Here is a 19,030-nt window from a genome sequence, read left to right as displayed (position 1 = left end):
TCCTGCTAAAACTCATTGTTGTGACAGCTGTGATTATATAGTTCAGGGTAGAGCAGATTTTAAACAAGTGAGATCTACTTTTTTTTTAGCCAGAAGTCGAAGATCCCATAATAGGAACTAGGTGTGAAACATATATATTTGGATTGAAATAATTAATTAGAGAATTAATAGAATCATAGTGTTGGGTACGACCTTTGTGGCTTAGGGACCTCATATTTAAGGGACCGCCTCTCCTGGTATGCCCCGCAGAGGACCTTAAGGTCCATTAATAATAATCATAGTTTAGAGGTCCTGGGCCCTAAGGAAGTCAGATTATCCTCCACCGGGGCCAGGGCCTTCTCAGTGATGGCTCCGACCTGGTGGAATGCTCTGTCCCATAAGACCAGGGCCCTGCAGGATTTAACTTCCTTCCACAGGGCCTGTAAGACAGAGCTATTCCACCCGGTTTTCAGTTTGAACTTAGCCTGATCTTTTATTCCCCTTCTTTCCCTCCCTCTCCTCTTTTTATGAAGATTACCTGCTCTGGGATCCCACAGCTAATTCTCCCCTGGTCTCCTTGCTGGCCCAAATAGGACTAATTTAGCCAGCTAGCTCTGGTGATCATCTAATGTTTATTGGATGGATTTCCCCCCTAAATTGATTTTTGAATTTTTTGAATTTATTATTATTATTCACGTTTTATACTGTATTTTATGCTGTTTTTTGTTGCATCAATTAAGTGTTTCAAATTTGTTGTTAGCTGCCCTGAGCCCGGTATTTTGAACTGGGAAGGGCGAGGTATAAATAAAGAATTATTATCATTATCATATAGTCCAACCCCCTGCAATACAGGAAAATGCAGCTATTCCATACGGAGACTGAACCTGCAACCTTGGTGTTAATCAGCACCATGCTCTAACCAACTGAGCTATTCAGCTCAGATATTTGTTTCAAGTACTAAAACTGAGTCCACAGACCTTCCACCCTGTTTCAGTGGTGCAATTTAAGAAGGTCATTTTGTTGCCATTGTTACTCAGTTAGCAGAAAGAAACCCTTTCCAGTCTATTGCAAATCACCCAGATATCTGACTTCTGACCACAAATAGTTATGTGACTTTTGAAGTAAATATTTGAAAACGCCAACAGGCTGGAGCATTTTGCAATTCATATGAGGATGCTAAGACCAGAAAAGGTGACAGATTTCAAGTTCTCAAATATTTGTGCCCTTATAAGTTTAAACCACTGCGCCGCTTGGACTTGCCGATCGGAAGGTCGGCGGTTTGAGGCCCTGTGATGGGGTGAGCTCCCGTTGCTCAGTCCCAGCTCCTGCCAACCTAGCAGTTTGAAAGCACGCAGTGCAAGTAGATAAATAGGTACCACTCCAGCGGGAAGGGAAACGGCGTTTCCGTGCGCTGCTCTGGCATCGCCATAAGCAGCTTAGTCATGCTGGCCACATGACCCGGAAAAACTGTCTGCGGAAGCAGACAAACACTGGCTTCCCTGGCCTGTAAAGCAAGATGAGCGCCACAACCCCAGAGTCATTCATGACTGGACTTAACTATCAGGGGTACCTTTACCTTTACCTTTTATGCACTATTTATGCTTTGCTGCTCTCCTCAACGTCTTCATGTCCTGGCCCATTAGTCTGGCCCAGTCTCTCTTGTGTTACTCAAGTGAACATAGGAAATTGCCTCATACTGACTTGGTCACTATTGTCTGCACTGACTGAAATAGATTGTCTAGGATCTCAGGCGTGAGTCTTTCCCAGTCCTACTTGGAGATGCTGGGGATTGCACCTGGAACGTTCTGCCTGCAAGGGAGGGAGGTACTCTACCATTCAGGCATGCCAGCTGAAGAGGCCGAGGTTCTTTGCCCCCGCCCTGGTTCTTAAGGAGGGGGCCGGATCCCCTCAGTATTGAGCAGTGATGTGGCACGCACTACATCAGTGGCACATGCTACATCATCACATTGCGCGACGTGATGCATGTCATCCGACATTGGCCCCCTCAATAGCGGAGGCAAGCTTGTGCTCCTGCTACCGCTGAATTACAGGCCCATCCCAAATCATGAAGTGCTCGCACAGGCCTTCGCTATCTCAGTTTTCAGTTGGGGAAAAGTGTCCCGACATGAAAATTATGTGTCGTGTCCCAAACCTCAGAGGCAAAACTTGGATGTGGTGTTTTGTTTCCTTCTAAACCACTTCAGCCAGTGAATGTTTGAGTTGGCTCAAGGCGTCTGTAATTAGTCTCTGCTTGCTTGTATTCCAAACAAAATTGGATTCTCTCATCAAACCCCACAGGGCCAGTCTGTTTGTCTAGCATAATGATCCATCACTCCTTATGTATATGAACACCTCAGTTGTCAGCTAAGTGCACATATGCTGCATAAGGAATAGAGATCATAAGTCATGGTGACCTTTCTTCTCTAGGAACAGAAGGTTTAGTGATACTAGTCACAGTTGCGCCTTCTTAGTTGAACTATCAGTGTTGTATGAGCATTTTAATCTTATTCCAAGAAAGTCTTTTAATTCTGGCATGCAAAAGATAAATCAGGTCTTCTCTTGAGTGATAACTATTCTTCCTGTTAACTCTGGTAGACCACACTTGATTGCTGCCATCCAGCATGGGCTATGTCCATGCAGGAAAAGACTTCTGTGCATGTATGTCCCTGACTGAATTGGCAGCTAGATCTTCATCCAGCAGATGTACATCAGCATCTCAAGTAACATCTCTGGTTATGGGTGTACATGTGTTTCTGAACTGCAACAAAGATTAGAGTGAGCAATGCTCATCTCTTGGGTTGCACTGAACACTACATTGTTGATTTATTAGTAGTATTTTAACCCACCTACTAGCCCCAAAGGAGCACTCAAGGCAGCTTATAAATTACATAAAGAACAATAATGTTAGCATAAAACACATATCGATAAATAAAATACATAAAACTAGACCAACAGACCTACTAAAAGATCGCAGTAGGATTGAGACAGCCTTCAGAGAAGACCTTCAAATGCCTTCTGAAATATTCATTCATTCAGCTAAAATAAGGCTCATGTTGACAGCTAATCAAATGAAACGTTGACACCAACTACATAAAAAACAATGAGAATGCTTCCTTGGTGGGCCTGTTTAGGCAAGGGGTTCTGCAATGAGGCTGCTGCTACTCCCATTTCCCTGTTTCTTGTCATCATATTCAAGTTATGACTTCAGCATACCAGGAGATTCATGTGGAAAAATATGATCCTTGAAGTACCCTTGACCTGGTCAGTTTCAGCTGGGCTGGGTTGTGTGTGAATTCTAGAACTGGGATACTAGGATCTCAATTCCAATTTGGATAATTTTATATTATTTCTATTGTTATGGTCCACAGATTTCTCATTCCTAGACGCTGTGGAGGGGTAACATCTTTTAGTTACCCATCATTTACATGTTTGTTCTTCACTAGCTGCGGCAGATGTTCTTCTTCATCCATAACACATATCCAGCGTATTCCCACCTTACTTTATGATTGACTTTTAAGATTAGGAACTGCTGAAGTTTTTTATGAATCTCAGCATTTGTGGAAGAATTAATTCCGTGTGATCCCTAGATCCTGAGGCATTTGCTTTTGAATGTGGTTAGGTGAGCTTCTATAACCTTGGCACAGTTTCCTCTATATTAAACTTTTGATGAAGTCTTTCCTTTGACTTTATATATTTAATAATTGGCTGTGCTTAAGATAACATCTTGACTGTCCTTAGTACTTTGACAGTATCTCTAGGTGATGAGAGAACCACATGCTTTGTGTAATCCTGAGTCAGAAAAGTTTTCTGATACCAGATATCTCTCTAAACACTTGTCTTTATAAAGGAGATGCCGAGCTTTATTATGTAGTATATTACAAAATGCTAAGACTGCAATACCAAATTCTATTTGGAAATGTCTTTGTTTGTTCTGAAATTATTTGCCAATGCTTTTAAATGTATTAACTGACTAGCAAAAGGTCCACCATAATGAGTGAACAAAGGGGAGGTATATAGAAGCACCCTAAGGGGATTCAACATGTTTCTGTAAACTCTGAGTACACAGGCAGATTAAAATCCAGTTGATTCCCCCTTAGTGAAGGTCACACACCCCTCAAGAGGACAGGTGTTGCCCTCCTTTCCACAACTGTCTTCCTCTTTCCTGGGTCATACCTCAGGGAGGTTAGAGGTCCAAGACTAGAAACACACATGTGTGACTGCAGACCACCAGTTACAGGTAAGGAACCTGGGTTTTTGTCCAAACCATTACAGAAAGCTTGGAGGCATGCGGTCTCATGTTTCCTACGCAATTTGAGGATAAAATTGCTCATAAATGCTGTGACCCAGATACTGCTAGATGTTTGTGCCTATGTCCTGGCTACTGGATGATTTTCAGTTGTTGAAATGTGAGGTTATGGACAGGCAGCAGATTCCTGTGGAGCAGGAATCTTATTGTATATAAGATTTGGGTGGGTGGGTGGGTGTGTTCAGGTGAAACTTCAACCTTTTACAATTCCTGCATGAAATGACTCAATCCACACCACTCAATCTAATGTATATATTGGAGCTTAGCTATCAGTCAGATTTGGAATTTCTTTTGCAACACAGTTCTCATTACTTTAATATCCAAGTATGCATTTAAAGTTGACTTTTAATAGAAAAAAATGCATTTAAACATGTATTTTTAAAACACATGTTAAATTTAAAATACCTATTTTCTGAAGATATTTTAGAATTGCAGATTAAAGCATAAATGAAATGGAATTATGGGTGAAGACATGTAAAAGTGAGAACTAGAAATAATTTGCTCATCCCTATGGTGGAGCCTGAAATTGTTGCTTGTTCTCTCTTCCCCACATTCTCACATACATTGACATAGATTTGCTAAATTCATTATTGCCACTGAGACTGCATTATAGCCAAAGATAGCATTTACAAGTTACGTCTAATCACATGGGGAGTGTCTAAGATTCAGTATTGCATTCTCCCAGGTATTTGCTCTTGGTACGTCCAATATTTAAGAGGAAGCTCCTTCTCTTCTTTCATCTCAGAGATAATTCTGAGAATGAATAAAACATTGCACAGCCTCTGTACTGAGGTTTCTCCAACGAAAGGATGGCCCTGGCTGATTACAATACTTTATCAAACACCATGTATTTAATTTTTAAAGAGAAATTTACAAAATGCCCTGTTTGCACATCTAACCTTCTAACTTTTTGATTCTAAATAGTCATGCATACCATCCTGTGGAATAATCTTTGCTATGAAACCACAGTGAACGAGAAAATTAATGTTGAAGTCCTTTCCTTAGAAAGGTTAAAGACAGATTTTCCTAATGTATTATTTAATGCTTGTTATGTAGTGCATTAAGCAGTCAGTGCTGAGGGGGAGGCTTTTAAAAGCCAACAGCCCTTTTGTTGATAGCATTCAATCTTACCTCAGATGTTTTGGTTAAGTCAATATACGGAAAATAAATGAATTAATACATTCCAACCTGGCCAATTTATAGAGGCCAATCAAGTTACAATGCTGGATATAGCCAAGTGAAAGTGGGGGATAGATTTGACTTAGTGAGGTCTTTATTTAATCAGCTGGCTCAAGAGAGCTGAAGTCAGCAGGCCAAGATGATATAAGAGGCAATGGAGAAATTGTGCCTTTACCGCAGTCGAAAGGGAGAATGACAATGATGGAAAGAGGGCCCAGGTGCTGTCAGAAAACCACCTCTTCTCATGATTTATTCTTAATAATTCCCTCTATTACTGATATTCAGGCAGGAGCGCCAATATGTGTCCAAAATGGCACAGCAAATGCATGGGGGTGGGGTGAAATCAACAGACTCAGGCCAAGGTTTGCACAAATACAAGGTACCGCATATTTACATGAAATCACGTACATTTGAAACACCATCTAAAAAGTCTGCAAACACCCTCTAAACCTCTGGAAACCCTTGAGAAAACCTTTAAAAAACCGGACTCAAGGCAGTAGAAACATAAGATGATTGGACCCCACTGAACTTGAAGAACGGGAAGCCCCAACAAAAATTTATAATTTGGCAAAATATTTGGACTTTATGACATGTATTTGTATAATTTGGACTATTTAATGTGATTTGATTGGATTGTTTAAATGGAAAACTTAATAAAAATTATTATAAAAAAGAGAAAACCTTTAAAAAACCAGTAGCAGTTACCAGACACCAAACTCTGCCTAACTCCACCACAATCGCTCCCTCCAGACATCCTTCCTCAAAGTCCCAACTCCCCACAGGCCTCAATGGTCAGAGTTGTTAGGGGCTGTTTTCATGCCTTTTTTCCCCTTTCAGGGCTCTTTCTAGGCCCTTCTTGCCATTTCTAAAATCACTTCTGGGTTCAGCACAATGCATGTTTGCACAGCAAACGCATCAATTGGGCGTGTGTAAATTGATTGCTGCATGTACAAAAAAATGTTTAGCACAAACCCAGGGGCAGGATGGGGAGACTCTAAAGCAGTCCAAAGAGGACTGAACATCCCCAATGGTCACAGAATGCCAACTAACATATTGGGGGGCTAGAAAACCAGAGAGGAGAGAGCATGAAACATAATGGATGAAATGCATGGAAAAGGGAGAAAGTACACTCCACATTGCAGTAATTTGTTTCAGGTTCCATTCATTTACTTTAAGGGCAGCCAAAAGGATGTCTGTTTCAGTGTTCTCATATTTCTTTCCCTGTAAATAGGTCCTGCCCGCTCTGTTTTTTGTTTTTTTGCTGCCCCCATCCCTTTGTGTAAGCCCCAGCACAGGATATCAGAGAAAAGGCACTGAGTCTGGAACTGTATTTTCAACAATGACACGATGGGATGGCAGTTGTCCTTTCCTCTTATGCAGCCATTACCTGCAGCCAACCTTAAGTACATTCTCAAAGCCATTAGTCTCCCCAAATGAATGTTGATGTAATGATGAAGCTGAGAGGAACACACAGCATCTTTTTCGTGATTTGTGTTGCGGAGAGATTGTGTTTTCAGATAGAATCAACTCATTCTTATGATGCAGGGAGAGTTTACTGATAGTTCTCCAAAGCCACTGGCCTGCAGACAGTGATCTCAGATTACATTTCCATTTCTGGAATCTATGCCACCTAACAAGCTTGTTCTTCCAGGAATCTACTGTATTTCTAAAATCCAAAGACATGGTTTTTAGCTGTATAGTAGAGCTGATACTACTTCTTTTTTAATGGCATGTTTAGGAAGCAGTTTCAGGTAGCAATTGTTGATTGTCATTATTGCAGTGGTGCCTGGGTGTTTTGTGTACAAACGCAAAGCAAAGTTTGTCTCTGGCTCAGTGAAAATATGTTGATAAAATGGGAATTCCAGCTAAAGCACAAAAGAACTTTCCTCTTAACACTGAAAATTCTCTAGAAGTGCATATCCTGTGGGAAATACATCTTCTAGCTTATTGTCTTATTAAGTCCAGTATGTGACCAAACTAACAAATAAGGATGTGTAAAGGACACTTTGCTGTGCTTTACATCTTTGCAGTTGTAGTGTGTAATTAGCTTATACAGAACCACCACTTACATATCATTCTGTATAATAGGGATGTCAATAGCTTTATCTGTACTCTTCAACAGAACTGGAAGTAAAAGCTGTACCAATATTACAATGGCTGAACTGTTCTTTTTCTCTCAGAGTGCTGGAATCAGTATGGTGTAGTGGTTATAGAATACCAGGCTAGGAATACCATTCATGAAGCTTACTGGGTGATCTTGGGCCAATCACTATTAGGGATGGGTGGATCAGTCTATTTCTGGACCAATGTCCTTTTCACATGTGTTCCATTCCTAAATCCATCTGGTACCATTTTCATATACATCTGTGTTTCTCTCCCCCACCCCACCCCAAAAAATCTGCATAAAACTTTGCATTAAAATATATATCTAAATACTATTTTTGAACATATTTTCTCACAAAATGTGAATTTCTAAATGTAACTTATCTAAATAAAAATGCATTTTTAAGCACGTTGATTTTCTTTGACCCAATAATATCACAAAAATTGGAGAAGTGAACAATAATTACTTTCTGTTCCACATTAGTCCAGCGGGGGTGAATCAGGACAGTTCATTTCAGAGTTTGCAAAGAGCAGTTTCTTCAAGCTTTGTTAGTCACTAACCCTAAGCCTAGCCTGCCCCCATAGGACTGTTTTGAGGATGAAATGAGGGAAGAGCCATGTATGCTACTTGAGCTCTTTGCAAGAACCATGGAAAAGACATGTATACATAAATAAACATTCCTTGGTGATCAACTTGATTTGGCAATATTTGAATCACTTTTCAAAATCATCCATTGATAGCATGCATAGTAAATTCTTACTGTACATTGGAACTGGTTTTCCATGTAAGCTTTTCCTGAAGGATTCTGATATCATCACCCTAAGTTTCTACTGAAAATTTTGCACAGGCTTGTTTGACAAAATCTGTCTGGTTATCAAAGCTTGACCCCAGCTCTGTGGCAGAGCTGTCACTTTGTCACACTACATAACGTTTCCCTGAATGTCAGTCATATCATTTCAAATCTCATCCCCAGGAGCACCAACTAAGTGTCAGAATCAGACCAAGGAAACGTCATATAAGAATCCACTGCCTTATTTGTCAGAGCTGATTTAAAAAATAAATACGGTAAATGAAACGATCAGACAAAGCAAAGTTTGAATTTCACGAAAGTGCCACATGCAAAGTGGACATCCTGCAATATTTGCAAAATGTGCAATTATTATTATTAGGCATTGATTTTAAAGATGGCTGATTTATGGCTTTAGACTTTGGAAATCATGACTGTCAGATTTATATTCAGAACTACAAATGATTTTTCAGTTATACATGGACTTGCTTCAAAGTTGTAGAAAGCTTGGTTTCTTACTTGTAAGTAAAGAGGATTGGCACTTGAATTACCGTATTTTTCGTCCTATAGGACGCACCGGCCCATAGGACGCACCTCGTTTTTTGGGGTGGGGAATGAATAAAAAAAAATTATTTCCCCCCTCCAGCCGCGGCTGCCGCCCCAAGCCTTGCACACACCTGCCTGAAGCACGGGGCACCCTCCGGAGGGCTCCGCGTGCTTCGGGCGGCAGGCTGCCGCCCCAAGCCTCGCGCGCCCGGCGGGAGCTCCTGCCGGGCGCGCAAGGCTTGCAGACACTCGCCCGAAGCACGGGGAGCCCTCCTGCCGGGTGCGCAAGGCTTGCAGACACTCCCCCGAAGCACGGGGAGCCCTCCAGAGGGCTCCGCGTGCTTCGGGCAACAGATGCCACGCCAAGCCTCGCGCGCCTGGCGGGAGCTCCTGCCGGGCGCGCAAGGCTTGCAGACACTCGCCCGAAGCACGGGGCACCCTCCGGAGGGCTCCGCGTGCTTCAGGCAACAGGCTGCCGCCCCAAGCCTCGCGCGCCTGGCGGGAGCTCCTGCCGGGCGCGCAAGGCTTGCAGACACTCGCCCGAAGCACGGGGCACCCTCCGGAGGGCTCCGCGTGCTTCGGGCAACAGGCTGCCGCCCCAAGCCTCGCGCGCCTGGCGGGAGCTCCTGCTGGGCGCGCAAGGCTTGCAGACACTCGCCCGAAGCACGGGGCACCCTCCGGAGGGCTCCGCGTGCTTCGGGCAACAGGCTGCCGCCCCAAGCCTCGCGCGCTCAGCGGGAGCTCCTGCCGGGTGCGCAAGGCTTGCGGACAGCTTCCTGAAGCCTGGAGAGTGAGAGGGGTCGGTGCGCACTGATGCCTCTTGCTCTCCAGGCTTCAGCAAAAGCCTGCATTCGCACCATAGGACGCACACACATTTCCCCTTCATTTTTGGAGGGGAAAAAGTGCGTCCTATGGGGCGAAAAATACGGTAGCTGAAAGCAAACTTCTGAAATTATTCAGATTTAACTGTCAAAGATGAATGTTCAAATATTTACAGGTGTGGAAAAGCTCTATTAACATTAGCAAATGAGATTATTGTCATTAAGCTTTGGCTGAACAGTTGATGAATACTCTCTGACAAATAATCTCCCAAATGTAAGGTTTTTAGCTATTCTTTTTTCCATGAGTCAACTTTGGACTTGAGTCCTGCAGACAACTCCATTAGCTAGGCGATCTTACTCTAAATAAAACTGGTTTAATGACTGACTACAATCCAGAAATCAGTGCATATTTTACCTCTGCCTTTTAATAGAGTGTGGTTGCACTCCATGGAACTTCAGCTATCAAATCAAGCAAGATAACCTTAGACACAACATAGATCTCTTGGATCACAGACCTGACAGTCTTGTCTTGCACAAAGTTCAGAAGCTGAGCTTTGAAAGTTAATTTCAAAATGTAACCAGGTCTGATTCAAGTTCAATATTTCAAAAAAGGAACTAATTCCAGTTCACATTTATCGCTTTATGAAAATAAACTTGCTTGATTCATGTTCATCCAAATGATCCTCAACCACAACAAAAATCAACATTCAGAATGTTACAAGCTGCTGTGCTGATGTATGTAATATACTTAAGAAGACCAAGAAAAGATAAACATGTGCACACAGTGGAATGGAAACTGTTTGATTCATTTCCCCAGTAATTATGATATTTCCACTTAAAGGCCTAAATTTAATTAGGCCTTGAATTTAAGGCTTGAATTTAATTAATTTTAGAATGAATGATTTTAGAATGTTGTTTGTGCTGTACTTTTGTACTGTTTTATTGTTGTTAGCCGCCCTGAGCCCGGCTTCGGCTGGGGAGGGCGGGATATAAATAAAATTTATTATTATTATTATTAAAGAGAGTAAAAACTTGAGATGAACTAGTTATTCAGAATTCTAACCCAAAATGAAACTGGCAATTGCCTGGCAATTATGGGAAATACTTTCAAGTTTTGTTCAGATACTTTTGAACTAATTCAGTGAATTGAACCAGACTAGTTCATGCCAAGCACTGTTCAGAAGTTTGTCCTCATGTGTTAAGAACCTATGAAGACATCTGCTAGATCAGACCATAGGCCTTTCTAATCAAGCATTTCACTTCCTGCAGCCACTAACCAAGTGCCTATGAGACTCTTACAAGCAGGGCATAATAATAATAATAATAATAATAATAATAATAATAATAATTGTCAGAGGTGCCCAAGGTCCCAGCTCACAGAGGACCAACGCCAGGTCGTTGTTATATACAAAAGTCTTTATTGAAGTTCAGTCTCTATTTCAAAGCCGTGGCGCGCAGCTCTACATCTTAAACCCTAGACCTCCGAAGCTCCGTCTGAATCTCCTCCCCTCTGACACCAGTTTAAGACTCTAGCCCTGCTCCACCTCTTCCTCTGCTCTCTCCTCCTCTGGGTCCTCCTGTCCGCTGGGGCATTCCCCTTTCTGGACTCTTCTGACGCTGAGTCCCCTGACTCCTCCCCCTGCCTCCGGCGGGCTTTAGGACCTGGCTCCCAATCCGGGTTCTCTGCTGTACCGCGCGCCTGTACATTTGAACTTGGCGCTCGCGCCCAGCCAGTGACCTTCCTCCTGACCGTTACACTGCTTCTGTCACTGCTTCCCTCTTCCGGGAGGCTAGCTGGACCTGACTTCCCCTCCGTTCCCTGACTCTCCGATGGAGGCGTGGTCAGCCCTGACTCATCTTCTCTCCCTGCTGGGGGAGACGCTGGCCCCGATACCTGGGACTCTTCCCCCCCACTACGCTCTGGTGGGGAAGCTGGTCCTGATCTCCAACTGCTGCTCTGGGAGTCCCCGCTGGCCCCTTGCTTCTGGAGTGTCCCCCTTGGGACCCCCCTTGCCCTGGCCATCGGCGCCCCCTTCTGTGAATCTTCTGATTCGCTGGAGAGGCTCATGGAATCTCTCGGGCCACTGTCATCTTCTCCTACGCTGCCCTCAGATTCTTCCCCTTCGCTCTCCATTTCCTCTCTTCCCTGTGCCTCTGCTCCTGAGCCCCTGACAATAATAATATAAATAAATTTTATTTTTGCCCCGCCCTCCCCGGCCAAAGCCAGGCTCAGGGTAGCTAACACCAATAAAATCACAGTAAAAACATAATAGGGGGGAAAGAGAGGAGGGAACCAATTTAAAATACAGATTAAAATGCAATTTAAAATGCATTCTCATTTTAAACTGATAAAACAAGACCATAAGGGGAGGGAAACATAAGGGTCAGACTGAGTCCAAACCAAAGGCCAGGCAGAACAGCTTTGTCCTGCCAGCCCTGTGAAAAGATGTCAAGTCCCGCAGGGCCCTAGTCTCTTGTGACAGAGCATTCCACCAAGTCGGGGCCAGTAATGAAAAGGCCCTGGCCCTAGTTGAGACCAATCTAACCACCTTGCGACCTGGGACCTCCAAAATGTTGTCATTTGTGGACCTTAAGGTCCTCTGCGGGGCATACCAGGAGAGGCAGTCCCATAGGTACGTGGTCCTAGGCATGAGTTGAACTGCACTCTCTCCACCTGAGACTCTCAGCAACTGCCATTCAGAGGCATGCTGCCTGAACTGTGAAAGTGGAACATAGCCATTGATAGACTTTTGTTGTTGTTGTTACTTGTGTTTATATCCCACCCTTTGAGGAGCTCAAAGTGGTTATCTCCCTTCCCCATTTCATCCTCACAACTACCCTGTGAGGTAGGTTAGACTAAGATTGTGGCTGGCCCAAGGTCAGCCAGTGAGCTTCATGACTGAGTAGAGATTTGCACCCTGTTTTCCAAGGTCCTAGTCTAACACTAAAATGCAATTCTAAGAACGCTTGTTAGGAAATAAATTCCCTGGAGTCTAGCGAGACTTGCTTTTCAGTGCACACGTTTAAGATTCTGCTGAATGCCTTATTTCTAACTCATTGATAATGGGGCTTCATTTTGCATTTGACATTTTGTGTCAAGTAAGAAACTAACATTGCCTTTTTTATTCTATTGTGTTTACCTCCTTCAGATGTTCTTGGAGCTGGTCCAGAAGACAGGAATGAACCGAAGCCAACTGTGAGAAAGGTGGACACCACAACCACAGCTTCTGTAAAATCATCTCCTAAACATAAAGTGGACAGCAATATGGGAAGCAGAGCTTCAAGTTCCTTGCTCTTTATTATTACAGCCCTTGCAGTTTTGTGGCACTCTTTGTTGTAGCTGCATTATGCGGCATTAACTGTGCAGTTTCTGCTCACTGTCATTTATACCTACAGCCTTATCCAAGTAAAAACCAAGTTTAATGGCTCTCTCAATGGTGCACTCTAGCATTATGTGGTATGTTAGTGTATGTACTAAACATTAGTTTGGGACTGGTTAACAGCAAGCGTCTCCGTAGCTGTCGGTATCTGGAGATGGCTCTTGATAACATCTCATCTACTCAAGATGTAAAAAAAATAAAAATAAAAGGATGAAGACGGGAAACCTGAGTAGATTAAGTTATTGTGGCAGACACAACTAAGAATGTTAAAGTTGTAAATTAATATGTTGGCAAACCCCCCCCTCCCCATTTTTTTTTACTCATTGAGTAATGGACAAATAGTAATGCCTATTTGTTTGATCTTTTTTGTGAGTTTCACTGCATAACTGGTTTTCAGGTATAGGTCAATAACACAGTATATCTTTTGGGATCAGCCACTATATATTCTAAGCAAAGTACAGCGTGATCTACCAGTTGGATGAAATTCTGAGGCGATCAGGAAAATCATAGCATGTTCAAATCTCTTATTTTCTTTCGTAATGTTTAGGATGTAGAAAGCAATATAAGAACCATATGCTGTGTTTAATGTATCAGTATAGCTGCCTTAACTGTTAGCAACACGTAGAGACACTTCTCAAGTTATTTTGAAACATATAGAAGTGTTTCACTGCCCATGCACTTCATTACCATATGCTTAAGACTTGACTGTGTTGTGAATATCTGACAAACGTGAAAGGGAGAGGAGCAGCACTTGATTGCTGAGACGTAAACAGTCACTTATTTAAATTCCTCTACAGTTCCTGTATGGTGTAGCCATAGAGATAACAAAAGCCCTGGTCCACAGATACTCACATGGTGCTACATAGCTATCAGAAGAGAGGTGGGAAACATGTGGCCCTACAGATGCTGTGGCTCTACAGCTCTCATCAGCCCCAACCATCATGGCCGAAGGTCAGGAATGATGGGAGCTGTAGCCCCGCAACATCTAGAGTGTGACAGGTTCCCCTTCCCTTTGTTAGAGGGAGCAGGAAGGGAATCAATCCCTAAATGCCCATCGCAAACAGCTGGTCAGCATTGCTAAAGATGGCAGAGCCAACCACTGCCAGTTTTGTTAGTTCGTGCATGAGCTCAGTCCCTCTTCTCTGGGTAACCACATCGTCTTACTCGTGTGGGGCATGATCCAGCAGAGGACTGGCGCATGAGTCGCTCTTGCTGAATTGGAGCAAATGTTTCCATCTAGCCACCAGAAGTTATTACCTTTTATCTCAAAAGAGATATTTATGCTCTACAGAGCTATGAAGAACAGTGTGTCCCATAGTTTTCCGCTTAATTACAATTAATGTTTTATTGTGCTATGATAGAAAATAATAAATATGAAAGAAACATCAACCTAGAATAATAAATACATTATTTTCTCCTTGTTCTCTAATACATGTTTTCTTTTTTCTTTTTGTTATTGTAATGAGGGCTTTTCAGTTACAAAATGAAACTGATGTGTTTGACAGCTTGACAAGATGTTACAATACCACCATTAGATGGGAGAGGGCAAATACATGTATTTTTGACAACTCTTTTTACAGTGCCATTGAAAATCTATACAATACAAGCTGTCGAATTAACAATTGTAACCGTCACTTTTGCCTCTGATTTATATTTACTAAACAAAGCCAGTCGTTCGCATAACTGAATAGTAGTTTTCATAACACAGAATATTACAATGTACAGTTTTATAAGATATAATGTAAAATATTGCCTTTGATTTGTGTGTGATATATGTGTGTAAAAACATTTACTTCAGCAGTTTGATTTGCTTATGCTCAGTCTAGCGCACCAATTCTTGAAAACATATGTGTTTAGGGTCAAAGGGTAAGACACAGCTAGATAACTGTTCCTTGTAGGCACTGCAAGCTTGATATCCTCACGGAATTGTTTTCCTTCAGGGGCTTCTCCATTCAGTGGCACATTCTTTGCACATATTTCTCATGTGCATAACAGTCCATATATGCAGAGGATACAAAGGCCTTTGCATCATGGAATGGTGCTTTTAAATGCATATTGATCCCTTATCTTCATGTAAGGTCATGTCCCAACCAAAGCAAGCACTCTTTGTCCCATTCATGTCAATGGAAGAGTTAAGCATGTACTTAATAAAAAGTAGTATAATAATTTTATTATTTATATGCCGCCCATCTGACTGGATTGCTTCAGCCACTCCGGGCAACTTAAGTCTCTTTCATTAATAATATTCAGCACATGGACGGGATGAGAACAAGAGTTGTTGTTATAGTTTCCTAGTTCATACTACGGAATTCTAATCAGTAATTCACACAACAACAAAATATTATATGAGACACATCTGTGCTCACAATTAAGCTTTTGCATTTAAGTACCACATGCAAGAAAAGGAACCATGTAAGAGCAAATATCAACACTCTCCTCTATGAGACTTGTATCAGATTTCGGACAGAAATACTTCATTTCCAGACTTTAAAAAGAATAAACTGAATTTGAATTATTTGTTATTGTTATGTCCAAAAGTTTACAGTTGTTTCAAATTCACACAAGAAAACTGGCATTATGCAAGGAATATATTTGCATGTAAACACCATTCTTTGGAGACTGAAACAAGCACAGTATTTTCCCCAAGATATTAAGATGGTTCATGTGGAAATAGAATTCATACACTGGAGGACTGAAGCAAATAGTCTTCTGTGGTTTTAACTGAGCATTGGCCTTCAATGACCACAGCATCAAGCTCTACCACAAACTGATGCTGCCTGTTTCCTTTTACGAACAAAACAAAGTTTACTGGGATTTTCCCTGTTCAGGAAAGCAAATGGGGTTTGGCACACATTTTAGAGCTACTGGTTCATGGTTGTGTCCCTTTAATTCAGACATGCACCCTGGGTGATAGCCAGCTAACTCATACTCAGAGTATATTCACTGAAATCAATGGACTTAAGTAACTTAATGTACTCTGAGTATGCCCAATATGGGATTTCACCCACTGAATCTAACTAAAATTCACTAGTTATGTCATGAAATACACAAAAATTTCATTAGTGAACAACTATCAATCATTTTGTCTCCAGGTAGAATGTATTGAAACAATCAGAGTGATGTAGCTTAAATTTTATCATTTCATTTCATCCCCTTTCCTCCCCTTTTTGTGCTGTTAAACAATAATTTGCAATTACACTATTTGCACCTAATATATGCTGCCATGCGAGAAGTCATTTGTTGCATGGTATAAGCAATTAACATTTGTTCACTTCGTCTGTTACAAGAGGATGTGTAATTTGTCCACTGTGCCCTTTTTGTGCACCTAATTAAAGCCATTTTGAAATACTCTCCAGGTAATGAACATTGAATTTGGTAGTGCGAGGGGGAGGAACCAATTTCTAATGTTATGATTTTTTTGCAATTGTACTCTTGTAAAATGTTTCCCAGCTAGAATCCTGTTCCCACTTGGCAGGCTTTTGAAATGGTCTGTGTTGGGTATCTCTCTTCAACAATAAGTCCACAATACCTCATTTACATTGTAATGTGATGTGCTCCTATCTTTCAAATGTTACTGTATGAAGAACTCAACAATTTCTCTGCTCACTGAGGCAGAAAAGGTGATGGTGTCAAAGCATCGAGGATTTCCTGCTGAGCCTGTGAAAACTGGGCCACACTGTTTTAAAAAACCATTTGAATTGAATTTAAAAGTGTGTATATATCTTACATATAAAGATGTTCCTGTGCACAGCCTTAACTGATGTCAACATCATAATCTTTGCTGATAGATATTAGAACTGAATACAGCTAACAAATAATATCTGTATTGCTTGTGTTCTGAACCTTTCACCCAAAACCCAGTTTCAAGGATTAAGTTCACCAATGTGCTCCACTGCCTTTTGGAAAGAGATACACATATATGGCGTAAGACCAGAAACCTCCAAGGCCAAGATTGTCTTATCTCATACCCTGGAAGTATCCTGGGAAGAAAGGTACATCCCGGTTTTTTGCAAGATAACAACGATCTTTTTGGTTGCCATGATCTTGCAGAACTTTGAGGCGCCGTGCCGAAAAAAGTATGTTTGGGGGTGGGAACTGCAGCCATGCTCTCATGATAAAAAAAAAACCTGGAATATTGCATCCTGGATTTGGGCTTTAAAGTTCTGGAAGGTATGCCATCTTCTCATCTTGGGGCTTGGGTAACTGCCACTTGTTCTGCTATACTCATTCCTGAGTGCCTCTGTGCTCCAGAGATCCATGTGTACAGCAGTGGGGCTGCCCACACTTTGCTGCATTCAAGATCTCCCCATGGAACAAACCTTGCTAACTGGGAGGAGGGTCGTGTGATGGAATCGCAAAACTACACCAAACGTTCAGGCCTGAATGGAGAGGCTAAGGTTTTCTTTCCCAGTGGGTTTTAAAAAATTTATTTGCAAGAACCAAGCTCTTCTACAGAAATCTATATCACTGCACATAAATTGCTCTTGCTGGGTTAATACAGAAACTCCTCATCAACATTTTGACTTGGTTTCTTTTTTTTTTTTATGTAATGCCTGTGACATCTATGTAGGATTGCAGCATTAAGTATAGCTCTTGCTAATCATTTCTATGCTGGCCTGGCTTAGCATCTTTCCTTTCAGTGTGGATTCCTCTGGATTTAAGTCCATCATACTTACTGTCCTACTTTTACAATTAGGACTATCGCCTTTTCCGTATTGCAAGTGTCAAAATTTGCACCTGCATGAAGCCCACATACAGGGCTCTTCCATGCCATTCTGTATCATGGTATTTATTTTGGGTGCGTGGTTGTCACACACTAAACTGTGAGTTTCAATGCCTTCTCTAAAGAGCTTTCTCCTTGTCTACTTTGTACCAGTTTGGATTGGGAGTTCGACAACAGTTTAGTACCAGCCACCACCACACCTGCTTTACTAGAGGCAGAGAGTGGCAGACAACTTGCTCAGAACTTAGGCAGAAAGAATGATTAGCAGCATGCAGGGGGCGAGTATAATTCAAGGACATAAAGCAGGAATAGACTGACAATTCTAAGTCTTACTCCATAAAATCCAGTACATCCACTGATGGCAATGAAAAAATGTGTCGAACTGCCACCTGTGAAACTAGTTAATAAAGGCAGACATAACCTCTAAAAAGTGTAGCACACCAATGTTCAAAAAGCACTATGAAGATAAGTGCCCATGATAAGTTCATGTTCATTGGCCTACTGTCAGAAATGTAAATAGCCAGTCATCTTTTATATCCATGCAGTGCTCTTGAACCCTTCCTATACAGATCTGTGGAACTAAGAGCCTGTAACTACATGCAGGATTGTAGCCCAGAAGTATAATATTATTCCTGGCTTTTCTGATTTTTGAAACAACGCTTTATAGAAGATTTGGCCACTTGAAGATTTTTACATTAATTTAATTGCTGATTGTTTTTGCACCAAAAGGGATTTCTTAATCCAGCACCTTGTTCAAATATTGTCGTAATAATGAATAAAACTCATCAACTTTTTCTGGTATGTTTTGCGTGTGGGATCTGAGTTTTCAAAACAGTCAAGAGCCATTGCCATAGGCAATGTCGAGGGAGGAGACAACAACAAAAAATGCAATAGTGTGATATTTGTAAGTTACACCTATTTCTGTATGCTAACAAATAATAAAAAATAATCAGAAAATATATCTGCGGCTGGAGGTTTTGTATGTTTATCAAGGAATTTCATATAGATTGTTTCTTGATAAATGTGTACAGGAATGCAACTTGAACTAGTTAATCTTAAAAGTCCCACACAGAACTGTTAACAAGGGCTCCCATAAATTTCCAGACCTAAGGAAAAAGATTACTTCCCTTCCCCATATTACCTACTTATATGCCTTCTTTTCAGAATGTGGAATAAGATGGAGGGCTATTGGGTGTACTAGGACT

The 19,030-nt window shown here is 41.7% G+C and overlaps 1 protein-coding gene across 2 annotated transcripts in view; it reads left to right on the top strand.

The window, feature by feature from the left end:
• Window positions 1-18,784, top strand: part of LOC310846064 (glypican-5-like) — a 395,774-nt gene extending 376,990 nt beyond the window's left edge. For both annotated transcript variants that reach the window (XM_083742108.1, XM_083742107.1), the window contains one exon: window positions 12,872-18,784. In XM_083742108.1, coding sequence (XP_083598234.1) covers window positions 12,872-13,062 — 191 coding nt within the window. In that variant the 3' untranslated portion in view covers window positions 13,063-18,784. The remainder of the gene's footprint in view (window positions 1-12,871) is intronic.
• The last annotated feature ends 246 nt before the right edge of the window (window positions 18,785-19,030 follow it).

The sequence above is a fragment of the Podarcis gaigeae genome (assembly GCF_964106915.1).
Source record: "Podarcis gaigeae genome assembly, chromosome: 5".
Classification (NCBI taxonomy): Eukaryota; Metazoa; Chordata; class Lepidosauria; order Squamata; family Lacertidae; genus Podarcis; species Podarcis gaigeae.
The sequence above is the reverse complement of the archived record's forward strand: the minus strand, read 5'-3'. Positions and strand labels throughout refer to the sequence as shown.